The sequence below is a fragment of the Pelodiscus sinensis genome, chromosome 3 (assembly GCF_052426305.1).
Source record: "Pelodiscus sinensis isolate ZL-2025 chromosome 3, ASM5242630v1, whole genome shotgun sequence".
Lineage (NCBI taxonomy): Eukaryota > Metazoa > Chordata > Testudines > Trionychidae > Pelodiscus > Pelodiscus sinensis.
Genome location: NC_143054.1, coordinates 183,077,053 through 183,099,920, shown reverse-complemented (window position 1 = coordinate 183,099,920; position 22,868 = coordinate 183,077,053). Strand labels below are relative to the sequence as shown.

Below are 22,868 nucleotides of genomic sequence, written 5' to 3'. Positions count from 1 at the left end.
GCCACTTGGGTGCAGGAAAGGGGGTGGGATCTGAGGAAGTTTGGGTGAAGGAGGAGGTTGTGACCTGGTCCAGTGCATTGGGGTGTAGGCTCCAGGAGGGGTTAAAGATACATTCTGGGAGTGTAGCAGAGTGTGCAGAGTCTGGGAGATAATAGGGGCATTGGAGGGGGTGGGGTGCCAAAGGCAGGCTCTTGCTAGCAAGTGCTTATGCAAACAGCTACTGGACAGGTGACTGCTCCAAACAAGCTTCAGTGCTTGGCAACAACCCTAAATGCCTTCTGTTCCATGTGGCTCTGTGATGTGGGCGGGGGATGGAGGAGTTCATGCGCTTCTACTCCCTCCAGCAAAATCTCTTAGCTCCCTTTGGTGGATTTTTGGCAAACGGGCAGAGAGATTTTGCTGACTGTGGGGCACCAGGGGAAGCCTCTTCCCATTCCCCCCAGTGAAGGAACAAGGAGCAGCTTGCTGCTTTGGGTGTCCTATGCTGTAGGGGTGGACTGATTCACCCGATGCATCTTGCTCACCCCTGTTCTAAGAACTACTCAGTTGGTCTCTGGCCAATTAACTCCCCCAACTGGGATGGCCCAAGCTCTTCCCCTGGGGTGACGTTCCCATGTTTCAGTTCAATGAAAGTTGGCTGAAATACACTTGCTTTATCCCTAGGGGGTTTGGGAAGGGAGAGGGTAGCACCTTCTGTCACTGATCATAGCTTGAGCAGCAGAAGTGGCACAAAACCATTGCAAGCATATCGAGTGGAGACTCGAAGCACTCTGACAAAGATACATCTGCCCATCGGCTGTGGTTCCAGCCCATCTAGCACTGAATTACCCTTACGCTGAACTGATCTAGGAAGCTAACTTGGCGCGGGGTGTGCATCCAGCCTTCCTGGGAACAGCCTGAGCAGAAAGGCGCAGCAACTCTCAGAAGGGAGGACTGACAGCCCCCTCCTCCCCAACAGCGGGGCAGGAATCTCCGCACTCCGGGGTCCCCGAACTTCCCGTCGCGCCGCGGTCCGGAAGGGCTCTAGGAGGGCGGAGTCTCAGCTTGGGGCTTGACTCGCAGTCCGCATAGGTTTGTCCTAGTAGACGTGCCGTAGCGTCCCCGGTAACCGCTGTAGCTGGGAGCCAGAGGCGGCGGCCGAGCCAGCCGCTGCCCGCGGAGTATGGACGCGGCGCACCGCGCTGCGCTCCTCACCGCCTCCTGCCTCAGGACGCCCGTGAACCCGCGCACCAGGGCGCCGGTGGCTCTGTACGAGCGGGAGAGGCGCCCAGCGGCCGCCGTGGAGCAGCAGGTACCGCGGGGGCGGGGCTGGGAGCCCGGGCCGTGTCTCCTGCGCCGCTCGCCCCCCGGGTGAGGGCAGCGACATCCCGCTCCCCTTGCGCGGGAGCCTCCCCCCCCGCCTGAGCCGGGGGCTGGCGGCTCCGGCCGTGGGGCGCTCGCAGGGCGAGGGGGGGCTCCTGCGCCCCGCACATCGCTGGGGCTTAGCCGTAGGGAGCCGCTCCAGCCCCCACCGGTTAACGGGGACCGGTCAGCATTACCCAGTAAGGGTGATAGGTACCGCTAATCCCCACTTCGGCACAGCTGAAGCCTGGCAGCCATGCTGAAGCAGGGGGCGGAGTGTGGGTGGGACCATGCGTGGCCGTTTGAGAAGGCAATGCCTGTCCCTGCCTCGTATATCTGCTGCCCATGGGGGTGAAAGTCTGTGAGCATCTGATCGCTATTATGTCAAGTAATTTCTCTGTTGTATAAGGGAGGCAATGCATTAGAAAACGTGGAACCGGTGGCATTCTCCTAGGCTGCCTAGCTCCTGCTAACCTTTTCATGGCTTTGATGCTGTGCTTTATGGAGTCCAGTCCAGTGACTGTCCCAACCTGCTAGGAGAACTAGGATTTAGTAGACAGATGGCTGCTTTTCCAGCCAGAAAGGGTCACCAGATCTGACTGACCTCCTGTAAACACAGGGCACCAGCACCGCCCTGCATGCTAAATGCCACTACCAAAATTAGTCTAAGGTATTTCAGCTTCCAGGAGACTGACCACTGTGCGCCACAGGCAGAGAACAGGAGGAACCAATGTCCACCAATGCCTGAGGCCCTTGGAATGGCAGGAAATTGATTGAAAGCTGCACAAAGATGATCCTAGCAGGCAACTTGCATCCCACACTGTGGAGGAAGGTGAAAATTCCAGAAGACTGCTACCAGTCTGATCCTCCCTCACCCCCAATATGTTGCTATGATATTCCTTGTGGCAACTGCAATAATGCTAAGGAACAAAACACACTGGGTTTACATTTTAAATAGGGTAAGATGATCTTCTGAAGATTAGTCTCTGGATTAATGATGTATTTTTAATTCTGTCTTCAAGTGAGATTTTAAAACTAAAAGTAATATAAGTTTTGTCTCTTAAGGAAATACTTTGGCATGTGGTGAAGTATTTTCTGATATATAAGGACACCCGTGTTCCAAGTCTGCCTTTTTAAAACAAGATACTACAAGAGCTGTAAGAGATAAAGGAGATTATTGATGAGAATATAGGAATGATTCCTGTAAAAATGTGTTTTAAAGAGGGGTAGAAAGCGGAGTGTAGTTTCAAGTTCAGGGAAGAGATGTTGAAAGGTGTGAAGGTAAGAATGAAGGGGACAGCTTTAAAGCAAGAGGTGGTGCTGAGTTTAGCATACTGAAAGGTAGAAATAGGAGTAAATGGGAAAAGACATGTAGATGAGAGTAAGATTATGTAGCGTGATGAGAATGAGAACAAAGAGCTTGAATGTGATGCACTAGGCACTAACAGAAGGGGTTTGAAGATGAAGTAAAAAGTAATCCTACAAAAATGGAGAGAAATTACTAAGGGTGAGTACAAAAGAACAGTAAATGAGTGGCTATGAAATCAGAAAGGCTAAAGCACAAAATGAGATATACCTAGCAAGGAACATAAAAGAGGTTCTACAAATGTGTTAGGAGCAAGAGAAAGACAATGGAAAATGTAGGTTTGATGGGGGGGGGGAAGGAAAACTAGTAATGGATGATTTGAAGAAGACTGCCCTGTTTAAGGCCTATGTTGCTTCCATCATCACTATACGCAGTCCCTGAGTTACGTGGATCCCTACATACGAACAGGGCTTTTCTCGCCACGGAGGATGTGGGCGGCAGGACTGCCCTGACGTGCCGCGGTCCCGCCGCCCGCGTCCTCTGCAGTGAGAAAAACTGCTCCGTCTCTCCCTGGTCTGCTGTGGGTGGGGAGCGCAGCTAGTGCGCGCCCCCCCCGCTCCCCAGCAGACCAGGCTTTTCTCGCCGATGCCTGGGGTAGAGCAGCTGGGGCGCTGCCGGGTTGGTCCCCACAACGCCAAGGTGTGGTGCTGCGGGGACCAATCCGGCAGCGCCCCAGCTGCTCTGTCCCAGGCGTCCAGATTCAGCCACTGTTGAAACTGATCAGCGGCTGATTCCAGGAAGCCCGGGGCAGAGCAGCTCTGCCTTGGGCTTCCTGTAGTCAGCCGCTGGTCAGTTTCAACCAGTGGCTGAATCTGGACGCCAGTTCCGATTTACATACAAATTCAACTTAAGAACAAACCTACAGTCCCTATCTTGTACATAACCCGGGGACTGTCTGTATAAAGCTTAATTTATTAGTAAATCAAACAGTTTATTAATATAATAAGGGGAAAGGAACACAAGTAAAAACAGGGTTAAGGAATATTTAGATAGCAGGGCCTGATGAAATTCATCTTAGGGTACTTAAGGAACTAGCAGAAGCAGACTTGAAAACATTAGTGATTATCTTAACTCATGAAGGACAGGAGAGTCCCAGATGACTAACAGGCAAATATACCCCATATCTTTAAAAAGGGGAACAAAGAGGAATTATAGACCAGTCAGCCTAACTTCAATACCTAGAAAGATACTGGAACAAATTATTAAACAATCAGTGTGTAAGCATCTAGCTGACATAGAGTAATAAATAATAGCATGAATAAACATAATTTGCCAAGTCAATCATGCCAAATAATACTAAATCAACCTATTTTCCTCCTTTGACGGGGTTACTGGGATAGGGAATGCTGTAGATGTGATACATGCTGATTTTAATAAGGCTTTTGATACTGCTCAATATGGTAAAATTACTATTAGGGTGATAGTATCACTGGTTGAAAGACCATACTCAAAGAATAGTTCTCAGTGGTTCCCTGACAAACTCGAACAGTGTATCTAGGGTATGTCTCCACTAGGCAGCTTTTAAAAGTTGCCAAAATTCAGTGTGTGTGAATGCTGATTGTTAGTATTTTGTGAACAAAAGTGCCAACGCCCCCAACAAGGGGGTTTCGCTTTGTCGGCAGCAGAGCACTCCTGCCAACAAAGCAGCATTCACACTTCCACTTGCTGTGGCAAAACTTTGTCATTCATGGGTGCAGCCAATGATAAAAGTTTTATCAATCAAATGCAAGTGCAGCTATTGCAAATCCTATACCACGTATTATTCAATATTTTCACTAATGACTTGCATACTAGAGTGGAGAGTATGTTTATAAAATCTGACACACACACCAAACTAGGATGGCTTGCAAGCACTTTAGAGGATAGGATTAGAACTCGAAATAACCTTAATTAGAGGCTTGGTGTGAAATCAATATGCTAAAGTGAAATCAATATGCTAAATATGAACTGCATATGCAAAGTACTTCACTTAGGAAGGAAAAGTCAAATGCACAAATATATCATGGGGAGTAACTAGCTAGGCATCAGAAGTGTTGAAAAGGATCTGGAGTTACAATAGATCACAAATTCAATATAAGTCAATAATATGATGCGGTTGCAAAGTAGGCTATTACCATTTTGGGTTGTAGTAACAGAAAGATCATATGTGAAATCCAGGAAATCATTGCTCTACTTAGCAAGTGTGAGGCCTCATCTGTAGTACTGTGTCCTTTTCTGGGTGCCACCTTTTGGAAAGATATGGATAAACTGGAGCGATTCCGGGGAAGAGCCATAGAGATGATAAAATGTTTAGAAAAACTGACCAGGGAGAAAAGATTAAAAAGCACTAGGAAAGAAGACTGAGGGGCCACCTGATAAATCTTCAAATAGCTTCAAAGGGCTATTATAAAGAGGACTATGATGAATTGTTTTCCATGTCCACTGTAAGAGGAACAAGAATGAAGGGGCTTTATCTGCTGCAAGGAAGATTTAGATTAGATTTAGGAAAACTTTCTAAGTACAAGAATAATTAGGGATTGAAATAGGTTTCCAAGGAAGTTTGTAGAGCCCTTGTCATTTGAGATTTTTAAGAATAGGTTGGACAAACACTTGTGAGAGAAGATCTAGGTTGACTAGTTCCTGACTCAGCCCAGAAGACTGGACTAGGTGGCCTCTGGGGGTCCCTTCCAGCCCTACATTTCTATGGTTCTGTGACTGATGAACTGGGTGACTTCATCTGAAATGTTCTGGATAGATTTCAAGACAGAGATTGCAAGTTCCTTGATAGAGAAGAGTGCAGAGGAGGGAAAGCGGGAAGTAAATTCAAGGACAGAATATACAATGGAATTGTCTTGGTTTGACAGTACAAGAGTTGACCATAGAGAAGTAAAGCTTTTGATCAACTTAGTGGAGGATGTTGGTGTAGTCCAGCTCAGATTTTTTCTGAGTGGCACGAGGCATGACAGGAGCAAGTGTGGAAATAGTAAATGCCAACAGACTGCCAGGTTTGAGAATAAAAGAGACGAACAGTGTGGTAAAGAAGATTAAAAGAATCCAGAGTAGAGGAGATGACAAAGGTGACAGCTGTGACTTATGTCACTAAGAGTACATACTACACTGCGGCACTGTTTCAGGATTTGAAATAGCTATTCCACATCATTTGTTCAAGCCCATTATTTCAAAATATAACAGGCTTGCTATTCCAACGTCCCTGTATATCTTTTTCCATGAGGAGTAAGGAATGTTTCAGAATAGTGCTCTTTTCTAAATTAACTTGAAATAAGCTATGTAATTTGGGTTGCTCAAATTGCGTAGCTTATTTCAAGCTACGGGTGCAGTGTTGATGCACCCTGAGAGATGAGAGCGTAGGGAAGGAAGAAAGGAGAGGGCAAAGAGAAGTAGAGAACTCAGACAAGTTTTCTGAAGATCAGATAATCCATGAGTGATAAAACAATGGGGGAGTCTGAATGTGTAGTATTGGAGTGGTCAGAAACAGAATTCAGACAGAGATTTCTAGGCAAGTTGTTGGGAAGTAGGACAAGCTGTTGTAGTTGATTCAAGGGACACATTAAAGAGCGCAGCTAAGCTGTCTCCAAGCCAATAGTAATTTCTCTGTTCATTCAGTAAAACACATTTGTCCTTTATCTTATTGATGTAAATTATTAAATCTTACAATTTGCATTTGGCTGTTTTTTCTTAAGAAATCCTTATAGCTAAGTCTTCTGATCAAACAGTGTATTGTGCCTGTGATCTTTTCCTAACAGCACACATTCATTGAATCTCAAAATAAGGCAACCATGTGACCTGTGGAGAGGGGAGAAGTGAAAATAAATAAAAAAAAATAGACCTAGTTCAGCAGGAAACCTTGGACAAACATTCTGTGCCACTCCACCGCTTTCCCACCCCCACCACCACCATCAGTGCCTCAGCTGTTTCCATAGCAGGCAGCTTAGCAAATCTTGACTACTGTGCCCAGCTGCCTTGGACAAACAAAACACCTCAGTGGTAGGCCCATCAAGTGGCAGCCTTGTACCAGAAACTCCAAAAGATGCTCTGTTGAAATAGCAACGTTGTACAATGGTTCATTCATTACTGATTAAAATCAGGCAAGCCAAATGCCAGAACTCACCCAGAATTCCATTGCAAAAGGATAGGTTCATGGAGAGTTAATGCTAATAGCCAAGTTGAATGCATTGCCATAGTGGCTGATTAACTTGTTCTTTAACTTTCGAATAAATGCACGTGTTTTTAAAAATCTGTTATTGATAGGGTAGTAAGCACACAGTGTGGTATCTGCTATTTTAGAATACCAGTTGGCAGATGGCAGTACTGCATCACTTGTGCCCACACAAATCTCTTAATGAGCTTTTTTACATAGAAGAGTCTGAAGAGAGGATTTAGGAGTTGATGTGCAACTCAGTGGAAAATAATATACCATCTTTCCATGGATCCAAAGCTGAAATCACCATTATTTGTACACATGTCAAAAGAAACAGATACCAGCAAGTAGTATAATATTAAGCAGTGTTTATGTTTGGTCTTTTATGGGCAGTCTCTATCTGGACTCTTTAAAGCTTCTCTTCCTTGTGCCTGTTTAATTAGTTTCATGTCAGGTCTGCTGTACTGTATGAAACTTGACATAGGATTTTTGGATGAAAGCTTAACTACAAATATAGTTAAACAAGAATTTTCAGTTAGAACTTAAGATTCTATAAAAACAAAAAATGCTTCAAAACAAACAAATAAACCCCTACCAAAACTCAGGACTAGTGGATAAAACTCGAAAGTGATTTAAAAGGCAGAGTAAATATTATCCCCATTCCATAAATGAAGAAACAAATGTGTCCTATAACTATAAAATGGATCATTAAAAATAATTGCAGGAAACATTTTTAAATATATGCACTAACCTGTTTTTACTGTACATATTTCTCCAACTTCCTATAACCTTTAAAGTGTTACACATATTGTGTTTATCGGGACATAAGGAGTTGCTGGTAAAAGAACATGTAAACTGATAGCCTAATGTAAGCACCAACGTTCCAAAATTTGATCTCTTTAATATGTTGTCAAAATGGGGATTTAAACCTTACCATGTCAGGTGTTTGATGGCTACTTATTTTCAAAATGTTTATGGTAATAGAAAGTTTAGTCTTTGCATTTATTTTTATAGCAGAGGAATTATTTTTAGAAGAAAAAAAAGCACCTATTGTGTTTATACAATAGTAGCCAACCTGTGAGGAAATTAAGTGTAATTTTGACTTTTCTGAAATAAATACACATAAGAGTATAGCATCTAACTAACTGCTATTGACTTTGCTGGGTCTGGAATTTGTGCTGGAAAGCATACTTTATTATACTGCAATTAGTACAGCAGCCTTGGGGCAAGGAAAGTATGTCTGTTGAGTTATGCAGCTCCTGTTGCCTAAGCAAAGTGTTAGCTGGTCACTAATTCTTTTCTTATCATTACAAGGAAAATAATTCAATTCTCTTTTTTAAATAGGATGATTTTGACTTGGACTGTAATACCGAGAGACAACAAAGCCCCACCTTAAGTGGGGATTGCAAAGACTTGATAGATTTTCCCAAAATGTGCCACTCAAACCAGGAATATTACTTGAAGCTGCAAGAGCTGAAGAATGCCCATCTGGAAACAATGGCCAAACTGGAAAGAATGTATCAGAATAAGCTGCATTTGAAAGGAGTGTACTCCTTGGGCAATAAGGATGCTTCTCCCAGTTTGTGTTATAGGTAAGTTTAATAATTATCTGTGCTTCTGTAGTGCTTTTCTTCTGAGTCCTAGAGTTCCTGGCCAGAAGGGACTACCAGATCATTTACTCTGATCTCCTGTACATCCCAGGCTACTAATATCACCCAGACACCTTCACACCAACATCAGTAACCAAAATTAAACTAAAATATTGTGAGCCACGGACAAAGAACATGAGGGACCCAGGTGCACCAGTGCCCCTGTAATGGCAAGCATCTGATGAAGTAAGATACATCTAGATGATCTCAAAGCATTTTGCAAATATTAATGAACACAGCACTCTTTTGAAGCACAGAAATATTACACATGTGGTCTCTGAGGCATAGAAAATATAATAACCTAATTTCAAAGGTGCTGAATACCCTTAGCATCTATTGAACTTACCTTCATTTTCAGAAGCATCAGTGATTTCCCCTCAGAGCTACACAATAAGAATTGCAGATCATCATTCATCCAAAAATATTAAAATACTTTGCAAGTATTAAGTAACCCTCACAACTTCCTGTGGAGGGGCAGACATTATCCCTATTCCAGCAATCCTCAAAGTAGGCCGTGGGCCCATGCTGCTTTGTTTATCTAAAGGGTCCATAGCCATGGAGCCTCGTGGCTCCCTTTGGCTGGAAATGGCAAACTGGAGCCAGCAAACCCACTTTGAGAAACACCGCTATTCTTTAGATGAGTAACTGACGTTAAAGTGAGTTGTCCATTGGCACACAGTGAATACTGACTCCCGTTCCTCTGTCTAGCCATCATGTTTCTCTTCCATTTCTGTTTCTTGGGAAACCCTTTCCAGTGATTTTCCTTCTCTAGTTACCAGCACAGCTGTGGGTTATATTCATTTTGGATATTTAAACCACATGCAGATTCTGGCTGAAGGACTTGTTTTACAGCAGTGGTAGGGTTGCCTGGTATCCGGTTTTGAACTGGATAGTCCAGTATTTGAGCTTTCTGTTTGGGGAAACAAACTGAGAAAATATAAATGTCCGGTATTTTCTAAATAATATGTAATGTAGATTGTGATGTAATGTCAAGTGTGTCCAGTATTTTTGTTGAAACCATCTGGCAACCCTAACTGCCGTGGTAATCAATCTTTACAAGGTAACACCTCTCCCCTTATCTCTGTCCACACCCTCTCACACAAGCTAAGGCCAAGTGGATGAGGGAGGAACCACGGATTGAGTAAGGGAGCCGAGGCGTGGGGTGGACCTAGTCCAGGAACAGAGCTATAGCCAGGCTGCATTGGGGCCAGCAGCCAGATGCAGAGCCATGCCAAGGCTGAGGATGGGGACAGACATGGACCAGGAACTGAGGCTGAAAGTGGTGGTGGGGTAGGGCAGGGCTTGGCATTCCTTCCCTCCCTCCAACCTGTGGCCACTGTGCCCCCGCACCTTTGCCCTTGGATATTCTTCCACCTCCCACCCCCCACCTTAGGGAGCCATGCCTCACAGTTTGGGGATTTCTGTTTTACAGTAGAGATGTAAAAAATTAACCGGTTACTTGGTGAGCAGTAGGATAACTGGAATGCTTATCTGATAACCAGTTAACTAGACCTTGTCCAAACCCCAGTGGATGACCAACTGTACCTGGCCATAGCATCCCCAGGTGAGTTGGGGTAGCAGGCAGATCCACATCTGTGTTGGGAATGTGGAGTCCCAGCCATGCAGTGGGCAGGCATGACTGGTCATTTCCATGGTCAGGCTGGCAGGTGGAGCCACGGCCATAGAGGGCAGGCCCTGGCCACTCAACAGGTGGGTGGGCAGGGCTACAGCTGTGCCAGAATGGTCTCAGACCCATCCATGGTAGACAGGCTGGCCTGAAGTAGCCCCCACCACACCTGGCAGGTGGGACTCCTGACCCACAGACCCGGCAGGACCACAGCCCCAACTGTTCTGCACTATCCTGTGAATGGTTAAACAGTATAATTTTAATTGTTTAGCCAGTTAACTATTTTAACTGATATTTACATCCCTATTTTACAGCAATGTTCTTTGCTATCAATGCTATTTACAGCATTTCTTCTATACCTTTTAGAACAAGGTATTCTTGTCTGTGACCCAATATGAAAATAAACTTGCTACTTTCCAGTTCAATATAGATTTCTAGTGCTTGACTAAAACACTCTTTCCTAGAATCATGTCTTGTGCCCTAGTAAAAAACTGACTAAAATGGGTGCCGCTTATTTGGGCTTCTAAATCTTGTAATAAAATCATCTTCTGATTATTGTATATCACTACTAACTATTTTAATGAGCCTAGTTCTAAGCTATTTTCAGTTATAGACACACACCCTTTCAATTCCAGTCTATGGAGAAAGAAGGAAAAGAATCAACTTGGCCTTCATTCTACAAACAGTTCAGTCCATGAGTAAATACATTTTCCTTTTAAACAAAGTGTTAAGTGAGAAATCCTCAAGGCACCATTTTGGGCACATAGCAAGAGCAGCAGCTGTCCACCGGGACGTTAAGGAAGTGAGGGGAAAGTGCTTGCATTTCATGTATTCTGTGAGCTTCATTAGCCAGGTGTGAGAGGAATGCACAGAATGTAAGCACTTTCCCCTCACTCCCTTAGCGGCTGGGGAACGGGATGAAAAGCTAGCCACGTCCCGGAGCGCACGGCTGCTGCTCTCCTTACGCACCCAAAATGGCTCCCTAGGAAATCCTCCTGAGACAAACCTTTAAGAGCAAAGAAATGCCAATTTGCAAGATACCTCTTACTTATTTTCAATATATTTGAACTACCAATCCCAGCTAGAGATGATGCATCTGGTTATTATTGTTAATCTTAAAACTAACTTTGTAAAAATATACTTACTGCAGTAGTATCTTAATACCTCAATTAGGTCACAACCCTGTTTGGCTAGAACATAAACACACATAGTAAATACGAGTTTCTATGCTGCTCAGTCTCCGCGCTCTTGCAAAAAGTAGAGTAATGCTGCTTACCATCCTTGGCAAAGTGCCTTTAGATTTACAGCTGGGAAAAAGAGTGGAATGTTTTATTGTTGACTTTTGGCTCAAGATTAAACCTGTTATACCTAAAATTATTTTTTCCTTTTTTAGATCAACATGGGATAAGAGCTCATTTCAGCCTCTGAATTTGCATAAATCTTTTTCCGAGTCTGACTTAAATGATCTGCCCTATTCAAGTTTATCTGATGGGTCTGCTATAGAATTAGAGTTGGAAGAAGCAAATGGTAGTGAAACTGGATCACTGACATTTGCTAAGGAGCAAATAAAAAAAATGTGGGATGGATTTTCTGTGGAGGATTATGTCTATTGCACTAAATATAGCTTACCAAATTCACCAACATTCAGAATGATGGGAAAGAAGCAGAAAGAGTGGTCACCAAAGGTCACGGTGCCCAAGCCTTTCCAGATGACTATTAGAGAAGCTAAGAAAAAACAACAGAATGTCAAATCAAAGTCACAGATAGAAATGGAAAATAATTTATTGAAGAAGCAACTAGAGGAAGAAACAGAGTGTCAAAAAAAATTCCGAGCTAACCCTGTGCCTGCTTCTGTCTTCCTTCCGCTCTATCATGAAATAATGGAAAGAAATGAAGAACGCAGGAAGTCTGTGAAAGAGAGAAGCAGAGATATTCTTTTGGCCTCCCAGAAACCATTTCAGTTTATTAAGAGGGAGGAGCAAAGAAAAGAAATTAGGAAAATGCAATTAAAAGACCTTTCATTGCCTGAAAAGAAAACAAAATTATTCCAAGCAAAACCTGTCCCTAAATCGGTTTACAGTGCAGCCATTAATGATAAATTAAAAGAAGAACAGCTTTATAGAGAAATTAGGATCCAAATGAGAGCTGAAGAGTTGCTACGCAATTCCACTCTTCCCAACAGTAGACTGGCTAGTAAAACTTTCAATAAGAAGAGGAAACAAAAGTGCAATGAACAGAAAGAAGTGGAGCATAAACCAAAGATCAAATCTAGGGTTCCAGACTTTGTAACATTACATCAAAAATTCCAGGATCGCCTCCTGAAGCAGAAACGTGTAAAGCACATCACAGTCTGTGAACCCTTCAATCTTCGTACTCCATGTATTCCGTCCAACAAAGGGAAGATTCTGCAGGATATTCAAGCAGATGAAGAAAAATTAAAAGAAACACGCTGGCCTTATGCCTCTCCAAGATGCAAACCTCAAATGAGGTATTCAAGTGAAAATTCATCTCCCTTGGGACACGACGATTCTAAATCTCCAAGAATCACAGAATCTACCAAAAGACGAATACAAGCTTTAAGGTGAATAGTTCAGTGGTACGTTACATAAAGTACAAGTTACTTTATGAATCCTTGAGAAAAGAGACTGAGTTTATGCCACCAAATATTTAATTCCTTTTTTTTGTTTTTATTGCTACTGTGGTTATTTTCATCCTTTGATGATTTTTTTCTAGCTGCTGTCATGTACTTTCTTTTTCTCCCATAGACATTTGAGCAAAAGGACTGTGCCAGTTGGTTCCCAGTGTATACCTGAAGCCCCCACTTCTCAAATGAAATATAAATATTCCATTGTCTTGTCTGACCCTGATTTCCTCCCTACTACCTTCCATAGATCCTTCCTTATGTTCTCTCTAGATTAAAAGTAATTCAGCCTTAGTTTATTTTTCCACCCAGGACATCACTTGAGGAAAAGAGAAAGCTGGAAGAAGAGCAAAAAAGGAGCAGAGCAAAGCAGAAACAAAGAGCGAAAAAACTGCAAAAACTTATAACAACCCGGGCTGAGGCCAATGACCCACATCAGAGCCTAGCTCAGATGTCTAAATCCAAATTAAAAATAATCAGGTATTCTGCTGTATCCCTAAAATCCTGAACCCCTAGATACAAGTTGTATGTTTAACAAAATCCAGTAACAGTATAATATAACTATTAATATAATATAACTGTTATATTATATTAATATAACTATTCATCTGTCATAAATTAGAATTGTCAAACATTCTTGATAGAAAAGGGTATGAGCGAGTACAATATTTTGATCAATCAGGAATTGAGAACAAGGGTCCATTAAGATGAATTCAGGTTTATATGCTGTTCCTTAAATTATATCACAGATAACAAGGCTGGCTTGTTTTTAAACCTGCATATAATCAAAAGAGGGAAACAGAAGTTGTCACTACAAAATTTATATGTAGCTACAGGCTGAACTTCTCTAGTCCAGCACCCTTTGGATCTGACCGGTGCCAAACCAGATAATTTGCCACACCGTGGGAGGTCAGTATTGTCTAGCAGCATTACCAACACTTCCACTGCTTATTGGGCTCCTAGAACAGTGGTTCCCAAACACCGGTCTGTGGACCAATGGCGGGCCACAAACCCCTGCCCCCTGGGCCACAGCACTCTGCCAGGCTGTGCCTCTAGCTGCTAATGAGGTCCGTTCCCTATAAGGTGCACACCTCTGCATGCACTACAAATTCTCTTGCCATCTGCTCACAGTGAGTGGCACTACAGACTTCCTTGTGTGCCACAGCTGGAGCCTGGCAGTGGTGAGGTTGTCCCTGCTGGGGCAGCTGCGTGCCCTGGCTAGTGGGGTCACGTGGCCTTTCTGTTGCGGGCAGCATGTTCGGGACGAGGGAGCGGAGCCTTTGCAGCCATGAGCAGCCCAGCCTTTGTCAGTACTGAGGAGAATCATGTTAGAGGCCCCAGGGAGCTGCGCTGGGTGTCTGATTTCCACCCCTCCTCTGGCAGGGCCCAGCTTACCCTGTGGAGTCTCCCCTGCTGGTTCCAGCCTGCACGACATGTCTGGCAGCTTCCCAATGTCCTAGAGCACTACAGCCAGCAGCACAGCTCGGAGTTGTGCGGGGGGATCCAGGCTCTCTGACTCAAACCAGCACGTGTCGGGGCTAGTTCTACCCGGCTGTCAGATGGGTGCCATGACCCTGAGATGCACACGGGCTGAGTGATTCTAGGCCTCGACTGTTAATGGCCTGTGGAGGAACACTTGAGGCACCAGAAACATGCGCCTGCCCCGTCCATTGTACTGCAGACACTGCCGATGCCGTGCATGTGTCAGGGACTAGGCTGTCACCAGGCCTGGCAGGGCAGGGCCAGGGTCTCCTCCCAGCCACAGAAAAGCACTTTATTGTGCAGCGGAAGGGCCACATGGAGCCTGGCATGGCAGCATTAGAGCAGCCACAACCTGGGCAGCAGCGCTCAGCTGGTGGCTGGGAGGCAGCACAGCACTAGCTGAGAGAGGGTATGTCTACACTTGCACCCTCTTTCAAGAGTGATGCAAATGAAGATATTCGAAATTACAAATGAAGCCAGGATTTAAATATCCCGTACTTCATTTGCATATTCACGTTATTGCGCTCTTTCGAAATAGCGCTCTTTTGGAAAAAGAAAGGCTGTCTAGATGCGGTTATTTCGAAAGAAAACCCTTCTTCTGAAATAACCCTTATTCCTCCTACAACGAGGTTTACGTGTTATTCCGAAAGAAGGGTTTTCTTTTGAAATAACCGCCTCTAGACAGCGTTTCTTTTTTCAAAATAGCGCCCGGATGCAATTATGCAAATGAAACACGGGAGATTCAAATCCACGCTTCATTTGCAATTTTGCTCAGCTGCATTTGCAACCCTCTCTTGAAAGAGGGTGCAAGTGTAGATATACCCGGAGCAGGGCAGGCACTAGAGGGGCGGGCTAGTGCTGGGGGGCTCTAAGAGGCGGGGGGCTAACACTGGCAGGCTCTGGGGATGGAGCTAGTAGTGGGAGGTTATGGGGACAGAGCTGGCACTGGGGGACTCTGAGGTCAGGGCTAAAATTGGGGACTGGGAGCTGGCACGGCGGGGAGGCTCTAGAGGGGTTAGGTGTAGTGGAGCTCTGGAAACAGGAGGCTGGCACTGGGGATCTGGTGGTAAAGGCTCATCACTGCAGGGCTGAGAGGGCAGGAGGCTGGCACTGGGGGGTTGGGTGCAGGGGACTGGTCAGTGGCTGGTGCTGGGGAGTAGTGGAGGGGTGGGGAGCTCTAGGGGTTAGGGCTGGCACTGGGGGACTATGGAGGCTGGGGCTTTTGGTGGACCAGTAACATTTTATTTGCATATTCAGTATGCAAATACAATGTTACCAGTCTGCCAAAAGTTTGTGAATGGGTTTGTCAGTCCCTGGTATCAAAAAGGTTGGGAACCACTGCCCTAGAAGATATTTAGGGGTAATTTAGAGCTAAAGAACTGCTCAGAAAAATGAACCAGGATGGGTGGCTGTAAAGAAACATTATAGGACTGTGGTAAACTTGGCCACACCTATAAGAAGTGGACATCAGGCTAACTAAATTCATGCCGGCCCCTAGATGTTGCTGAAGCAGTGTGCCAGACTAGAGAGGTTCTACCTGTAGTATAGTTCCAGCTCTAACTCCACTCATACTACTTTCAAATTGCCAAATAAAATAACCCATGTTTTTGCTCTTATTTTTTAAAATTTAACTTCATGTTTATTTATATATTTAAGTGTCTTCTGCTTCCTGGTTGATAAGCAAATATCTTTTTTGTTCTGATTTGGGAATCAAATCTAATGAGAGTAGGAAGTGAGGCAAAGATATTACATGACTCTGTATCCATAATTTATCAGGAGGCAAGTGGGCTCATGACGCAGGCATGAGGGAAAGAGCAATTGTGTTTTCTTTGTAGCTAGCATGGGAAAGTAGGCAGAGACTTTTTCCTAATGGATTGTGAATCCAAATACTGCTGGGGGAGAGGGGGCCTTATGAAAGGCACTATAACTTAATGGTTACAAGATAGGGCTAGGACCCAGAAGAGGTAGATTCTAGTCCAAAGTGTTTCGTGAACTTCAGCATCTGACTTTTAATTCTAGGTTTTAGTTTCTCCTGTAAAATGGTGAACTTTTTTTTTCTTGCAAGGTGAATGAATGAATATTCATTAATGGTTGCAATATGCTTTGAGTTTATTGCACATCTGTAGTCATCTATGCTAAGTGTTTTTATTACTGTTACATGGGGAAGTTGATAGCAGCACTACGGTTGTTTATGCAAGTCTGTAACTATGCAGGATGTTTTTAAAATTATGTGAATTCTAAAGATGTCTGCTCTGCAACTAAAAATAGAAGACACTGACATTTTCTGTTTTTGAAAGATAAATTAAAATGTTAATATAAAAAATGATGTGGGAGTTTCATTAGTTCAAATATTTGGTACTTTAAGGTACTTGAAAGTACCTTAAAGTACCAGTTTTTCATAGTATACATTTTAACTTCCTCTTTTTTTCAAAAGCCTCCAGTTTCCTAACTTATCTTAGAAAAACAATTATATGGAATTGCTATCAAGATGAGAATGTAGCACTTAAAGGAAATTAAATTTACACGGAAAATCCTAAAACTTGTGTGTAACATGCACAAGTTAGATCCCTAAAGTTGTTGTACTTAAACTCATTTGTAAGGACATCTATCTCTTTTTCCAAATCGATTGCATCAAAAAACATTAAATGTTCTTTCATTTTCCCATTGTCAAAAGTACACTGTTGCTGTGGTAAAAGAACTTGAGATAATTTACTCGGCACATAACTAATGTAAAATACAGAACATTGACTTCAAAGACAACAGCACAATGGTCTATCACAAGCAATGTAATTTGCAGTTACTCTAGAATGTTGCATCTTGTAGCATAGCCTAGTCTTTTTGCTACCCCTTCTATAGATAATTAAAGGCAATCAATGCAATTTCTGTGTCATACTATATTTTAATAGGAAACATGAGAAGCAGAGAAAGCAAGAGTATCTGCGGGAGCGGAAGGAAATGGAAGAAAGAGTAAACCAGAGGCCATTGCTTTTGGAAAGAGCCACTCAGGTTGTCTTCCTACCTTGCTCTCACTCCTTAATTGAACTTATCTCTGAATATTGCCTAAATCAATGCCTGTGTCAGTTTTGAATATTTTTAGAGGATGTCTGAAAACTTTTGTAGTCAGGCATGTCAATTCCTGCCCGACTCTTTTAAAAAAAAAACTGCCTAGCACCTGTCCCCATGAAAATAAAATTATATTACCATAGATTGTGGCCCAGTACTCTCTGCTGCCAGCTTGCTTAGAGAGGTGTGGACCATCTTCCAAACATATTTCCCCCCTCCCCTCTGTTTTGGATTGCATGTGAGGTGAAAAAGAGGTACTGTGTAATTTAAACTATTATTATGACTTCATTATTTTCCCCACAAACATGTAACATGCCCTGCACTTAACCTACATATGACTTTAATGCTGAATATTTGTAATGTGACTGAGCTTGTAATTATGCTTTTTGATTTTTAATGTTGTGTATATAGTGATTTCCTTATCTTGAAGGCAGTAGGAAGTTCTCTGAGGCAGTGCAGAGTTTGTCACTGTCATTGATAATAATGTCACAGGTGAGAGGTATCTTGTAAAATGGCATTTCCTTGCTCTTAAAGGTTTGCGTCTGAGGAGAACTTCTCACTAATAACACTTTGTTTAAAAGGAAAAAGTGTTTACTCATGAGCTAGAGTTGAGAAGGTATGTGTCTGTGGAGTGAAGGCTCTCTGAGTGTGTTTGAAGATTGTGAGGCAAGTACATTGAGATTGATGTGGAGGTGTGTCTGGGCTGAACTGACTTCCTGGATTTTTAACTATCACACTTATAGGAAATCCCCAGGAACAACTTTATGTCTAAATTGATTAAGGGGGTTGTTGATTAAGGGTCCCTCCCAGAACTAATGCAGGGCTAAATGAGGCGGATGTACTGCTCGGTAGCTTTCCTTGCTTTGTACAATTTATGTAATAGACCTAACCATCATTAGATAGTGTATTATCCTGGAGACTTCACAGGAAGAGCTAGCAAACAGTACTGATTGAATGTTTCATAAGGTTTGTTTGAAGGGAAAACTACTACTATTAAAAACAGTAATACAGATATTCAGCAAATAAACGATCGATTATGAGTATACTGCCAAAACCAAGGAATTCAGAATATAATGGTGCTGATCATTTAATCCTATTCAGAATATTAGCCTAGAACCTTAAAGTACAGAACATCCTGTGGGTATCCTTGGCACTGAGGAGCAAATCTTACATCTTTGACCAATTTACGATGGTATGAAAAACTCCAAATAAAGCAGAAGCTGTATGCTTCTGCTGCAAAGAGTGACAGGCAGCAAACCCCTAAGAGAAGAAGGACTCTGCGCTATTTTTCCCTGCTAGGGAGCAGGGCTCTAAGCTGTAACTAGGAGAACAGCGTATGTGGGCATAGTAAGGGTGTGATCCCTGCACAGCACACTTCAATAGAGTCACAAACCCATAGAGGGAACAGCAGTTGTTATTCTTCATTCGGGCCTATCATGGTAATTGCTTTGGGCTATCTATACATGTGGGTTTGGAAAGGAAGACCCACCAACCCCTGTACCCTTCCACTGGGCAAACCCTCTTACACAGGCTATACCTGCAGGATTACAGAACTGTGTACTTTCCAATAGTGAGCTAAAAGAAATTCTACCATTTTGTGTTCACAGAGTAACACACTGAATTTGATGGGATTATGATGGATTAGAATCTGGCCCTTAATACATTAATTTTTAGAATGCTGTAACTATTTATTTTTCCATAGAAAAATGCCAGAATAGCGGCAGAAAAGCATTATTCTGGTCTACTGAGAGAACTGGGGATTTGTGAAGACTTCCTTTCAAAGAAAAGTCAAACTGATACATTTCTGGGTCACTCCAATACTAAAGGCTTTGGAAGCTGCTCTGAAGACAAAGAAAGGTAACAATTATCAGTGGTTTGTTGTGGTCGGTTACACACTTAGTTATAACAAGTTTTGTTTTAGTTTTAGAAGACAAAATTGTTTGTATTTTGGAGGTAACTATTTGGCTGCACAAAAATTCTCATTTTCATAGTGTCAGTGTTTCTATTAAATGTTAATTCACAAAAGACAATGAAAATGAAGTGCTCATCCGGTAAATTTGTAATCTCGTTTCCTCTTAAATATTTTAACACGGGATATGTAATTTAATGCACATGTTTTTTTTTTAAATTTCATTGCCTTGTCTTCCTGTTTTATTTCTGATTCTTTATCAGAAATCCTGGCTGGTTGCTAAGGAGAGGTCTGCTTTTGTAGAAGGCTGTTTTGTTTTTGTTTTTTTAATGAAAATAATGTTAACTTTTCAAATTTTCATTAAATGCTTGGATAATATGCCTTTTTAATGCCAACTCTTCATAGCTGTTACTGGGATTTGGGGAGCTATGCAGGGGTTCCAGGTCTGTGGTGTGTCCTATAGCGCCACTATTGAAATCCATTGACCACTGCTTCCTGCCGAACGGGGACACAGGCTACTGGGGCTACTGCAACTACTCTGCAGTGTAGAAAGAGGCTTTTTCTTCCTCATTGTTAGAACGTGTAACGTGCTTATTTTTTTATCATTTTTGTTTTATTTTTCAACAATTTCATGTTTCTTTTTTTCCATGCCAAGGGGGCATTGAAGGAAGGGTTGGAAGGCTCGGGAGGCAGGGTTCTGCCTCTAGGAAAGGGGCAGCAGAATGTGAGCCCACCCCACAGTGGAAGCTCTTGTCCTGTGGGGCTGAATCCAGCTGCCCCTCCAGGCTTATGACCTGGTGCACAAGGTCACAGTGTTGCTCCGATTTGGCCCACCTGCCTCTTTGCCATGAGGGGCAGCCAGGCCAAATTCGTGTGAGTGGTGCTTCAACCCCATACACTAAGTCACAACTACCAGAGCAGGCAGCTGAGCACAATCTCATCTTACAGGAGCTGCTGCTGCAGAGTGAGTTTGTTTTTATTCCATGTTGTCTTGCATTTGTGAAAAACGGGGGGGCCCTACCCATAGTAAATCCCCACCCCATAGAGATTAATACTCTGATTGGCAGGATCTGAGTCAGAGTATTCAAGGTAGGGATGTGAATCATCCTTAATGGGTGAGGCTTACCAGTTAAGGTTAACCGGTGGGGACTAGATCAACTCCCCGCCTGCCATAGGCAGGGGTCTTCTCTAGCCCTACGGGGGCGGGGAGGATGCTGTGGACAGGGGCTGCTCCGTTTGTCCAGAAAAGCCCCTGTCCACTGTTGGTGTGGATGCCTTGCAGGCAGGGGCAGCTCCGGCATCTGGAGCAGCCTCTGTTTGCAGCAAACCCGGGTGCCCCATAGGCAGGGGCTGCTCCAGCATCCGGAGCAGTCCCTGCCTTTGGTGGGGGGACTGCTCCAACCCAGTGGCAGGCGAGGGGATTCACTCCAGCCCCATTACCCCCTTTCCCTTTAATCGGTTAACCGGTTAACCAATATGTTTAACCAGTTAACCAATTAAACAGGATTTGCCATCCATAATTCAGGAGTTGTATTTCTTTACAACATATTTTTTAAATCTTCCTCAAAAGATAAATATATGCAAATCTTTGTTTCCTTTAGTCTTAATGAAGATAAAGTTCAAGAAAGAGAATCCTGTAGTGGGGAGAAAGCAAATCCTCAATCTGACCAGTCCTGTGAGGAAGGGGAGAAAGAAGAGAAAGCAAGCTCACGCTCTGACCAGTCCTGCAAGGAAGAGGAGGAAGAAGAGAAAGCAAGCTCACGCTCTGACCAGTCTTGGGAGGAAGGCGAGAAAACAAGCTCACAGTCTGACCAGTCCTGTGAAGAGGAGGAAGAGAAGGCAAGTTCTCAGTCTGATCATGACAAAGAGGATGTTTTGGAATATGAGGATTATAAGTATGAAGATAGTTTAGAAGGAAAGTCTAGTAATGCTGAATCTAACTGAAAGAACCGATGACAGATGTAACTTCTTTTATTACCTTGGTGCTCAACATACATTTCATTGCTGGCAATGGGTACATGCTAAAGAAAAAACTGAATCTTGGTGCTACGGGCATTTTGAACAGCATACCATCTTTTGTGAATTTCCATTTGTTAGCAATAACATAATTAGTTAATTACTAATGCTAAATTTGCTTTTTTTCCAGTAAGAAAAAATTATCATTACTCATCCCCATTAGCAGTTACACTTGTCAATGTATGCTTTATTCTAAACTTTCACTGCATGAGCACATTTCTGTGTTAATGAGCTATATACTACACTAAACTTCCGATAATCCGGCACTTTTAGGACCCAGGGGGTGCCGGATTATCAGAAATGCTGGACTATCAGAAGGGGGGGCTATGAGGGGACTGGAGTGGGGTGGGGGGATGGGAGGGCGGTGCCGTGGGTCAAACCCGGCAGCACCCCAGCTGCTGTGCCCCGGACGTCCCCAATTCAGCCTCTGCTGAAACTGACCAGTGGCTGACTCGGGGAAGCCCGGGCAGAGCAGCTCCAATTGTCTGGCTGCCTGAAGCACTTCCGGGTTCCAGGTGGTGCCGGACTAGCGGGAGTGCCAGACCACTGGATGCCGGACAACTGGAGTTTTACTGTACTAGGCACAGTTTAAAACTCATTTCTTGCATTCCTATTGACTAATACTTAGGCTTTTACATGTTGGCACAACAGGGTGGAATGCAATTATCACGGAGGAGAAACAGTGTTGCTCCATAAGCAAGGCTCACAGAGCAATATTAGCTCTCATTTCAGCACTTCTAGGATCTGCTCAGTTTTAACCATCCCATACTATATCCTCCCATTATGGCACTATACATTTGTGTGCAACTTCCATTAAGGATGATGATGGGTGTTTCTTGTGTATATCCTTTGGCCACCATTGGCAGAGTGGTAGCCATGGACACCAAAATACCATCTTACTATGCAGCTGGACTGCTCTTGCAACTGCTTAATTAATGTTCCTTTTAATATAATTTATCAGTAGCATCCCAGATATGAGGGCTCTTGGAACACTGAACGGGATAACAAAACCATGACTAATATACAGTGTAAACACATGGAGCCCCCTCATTAAACTTCTGTAGGGCGTTATAATTCTAAAAAAAAAAAGGTGTGGGGGCACAAATTTGTAGCACAAATTTGTAGCATGGGCTTCTGAAGCACAATTTGTATTTTTGTTATAATACGGATTATGTACTAGAACAAGTGTCTAATCAAAGCTCCAAAATAGTGTGTTCTGAATATTTTTAATCTATTTTAAAAACCATTCCAAGATCATGTGAAAGAATTCATTATAATGTAATAATGAATGTTTGTTTTACCGTGCAAGTTAGTTTTTTATTGAGGTTAATAGGTAATGTAAATCAAGAAATTATTACCTGTTTTGAAAATGTACCTCTTGAAGCTGTATTTTAAAATGTTTTGAGTGGGTAGAAGAAAAGAGGTTTAGTAAATTTAAGTAGTCTTCCTCCCTATATTGGCTACTCAGCCTGGCAGCTTTCTCTGTGGCAAGGGTGGCCAACAATTTTTGATGGAGGACCACTCCAAGAATTTGGAAAGTGGTCAAGGGCTGTACTCTTCCATATCAATGGAGGAGGTACAGAGTCTGGGATGGAGGATGGGTGCAGAATGGAGCCTGCAGTAAGGGACTGGGGTG

General features: G+C 43.3%; 1 protein-coding gene and 1 long non-coding RNA gene across 9 annotated transcripts in view; one reads left to right on the top strand and one right to left on the bottom strand.

The window, feature by feature from the left end:
- LOC149525196 (uncharacterized) overlaps positions 1-22,868 on the bottom strand; it is a 158,845-nt gene that overhangs the window by 9,090 nt on the left and 126,887 nt on the right. The gene's annotated exons all lie outside the window — the stretch shown is intronic.
- On the top strand, positions 1,123-21,560 carry FAM161A (FAM161 centrosomal protein A). Of its 2 annotated transcripts, XM_006122166.5 has the most exons (7): positions 1,123-1,291; positions 8,190-8,437; positions 11,515-12,702; positions 13,075-13,242; positions 17,151-17,250; positions 19,010-19,164; positions 20,818-21,560. In XM_006122166.5, exons 1-7 carry the CDS (start codon positions 1,163-1,165, stop codon positions 21,158-21,160), a joined length of 2,331 nt encoding a protein of 776 aa, XP_006122228.1. In that variant the 5' UTR covers positions 1,123-1,162; the 3' UTR covers positions 21,161-21,560. The 2 variants fall into 2 exon arrangements, with proteins under 2 accessions (XP_006122228.1, XP_006122229.1); XM_006122167.5 differs by lacking the exon at positions 13,075-13,242 and having other exon boundaries at positions 1,126-1,291; positions 20,818-21,559.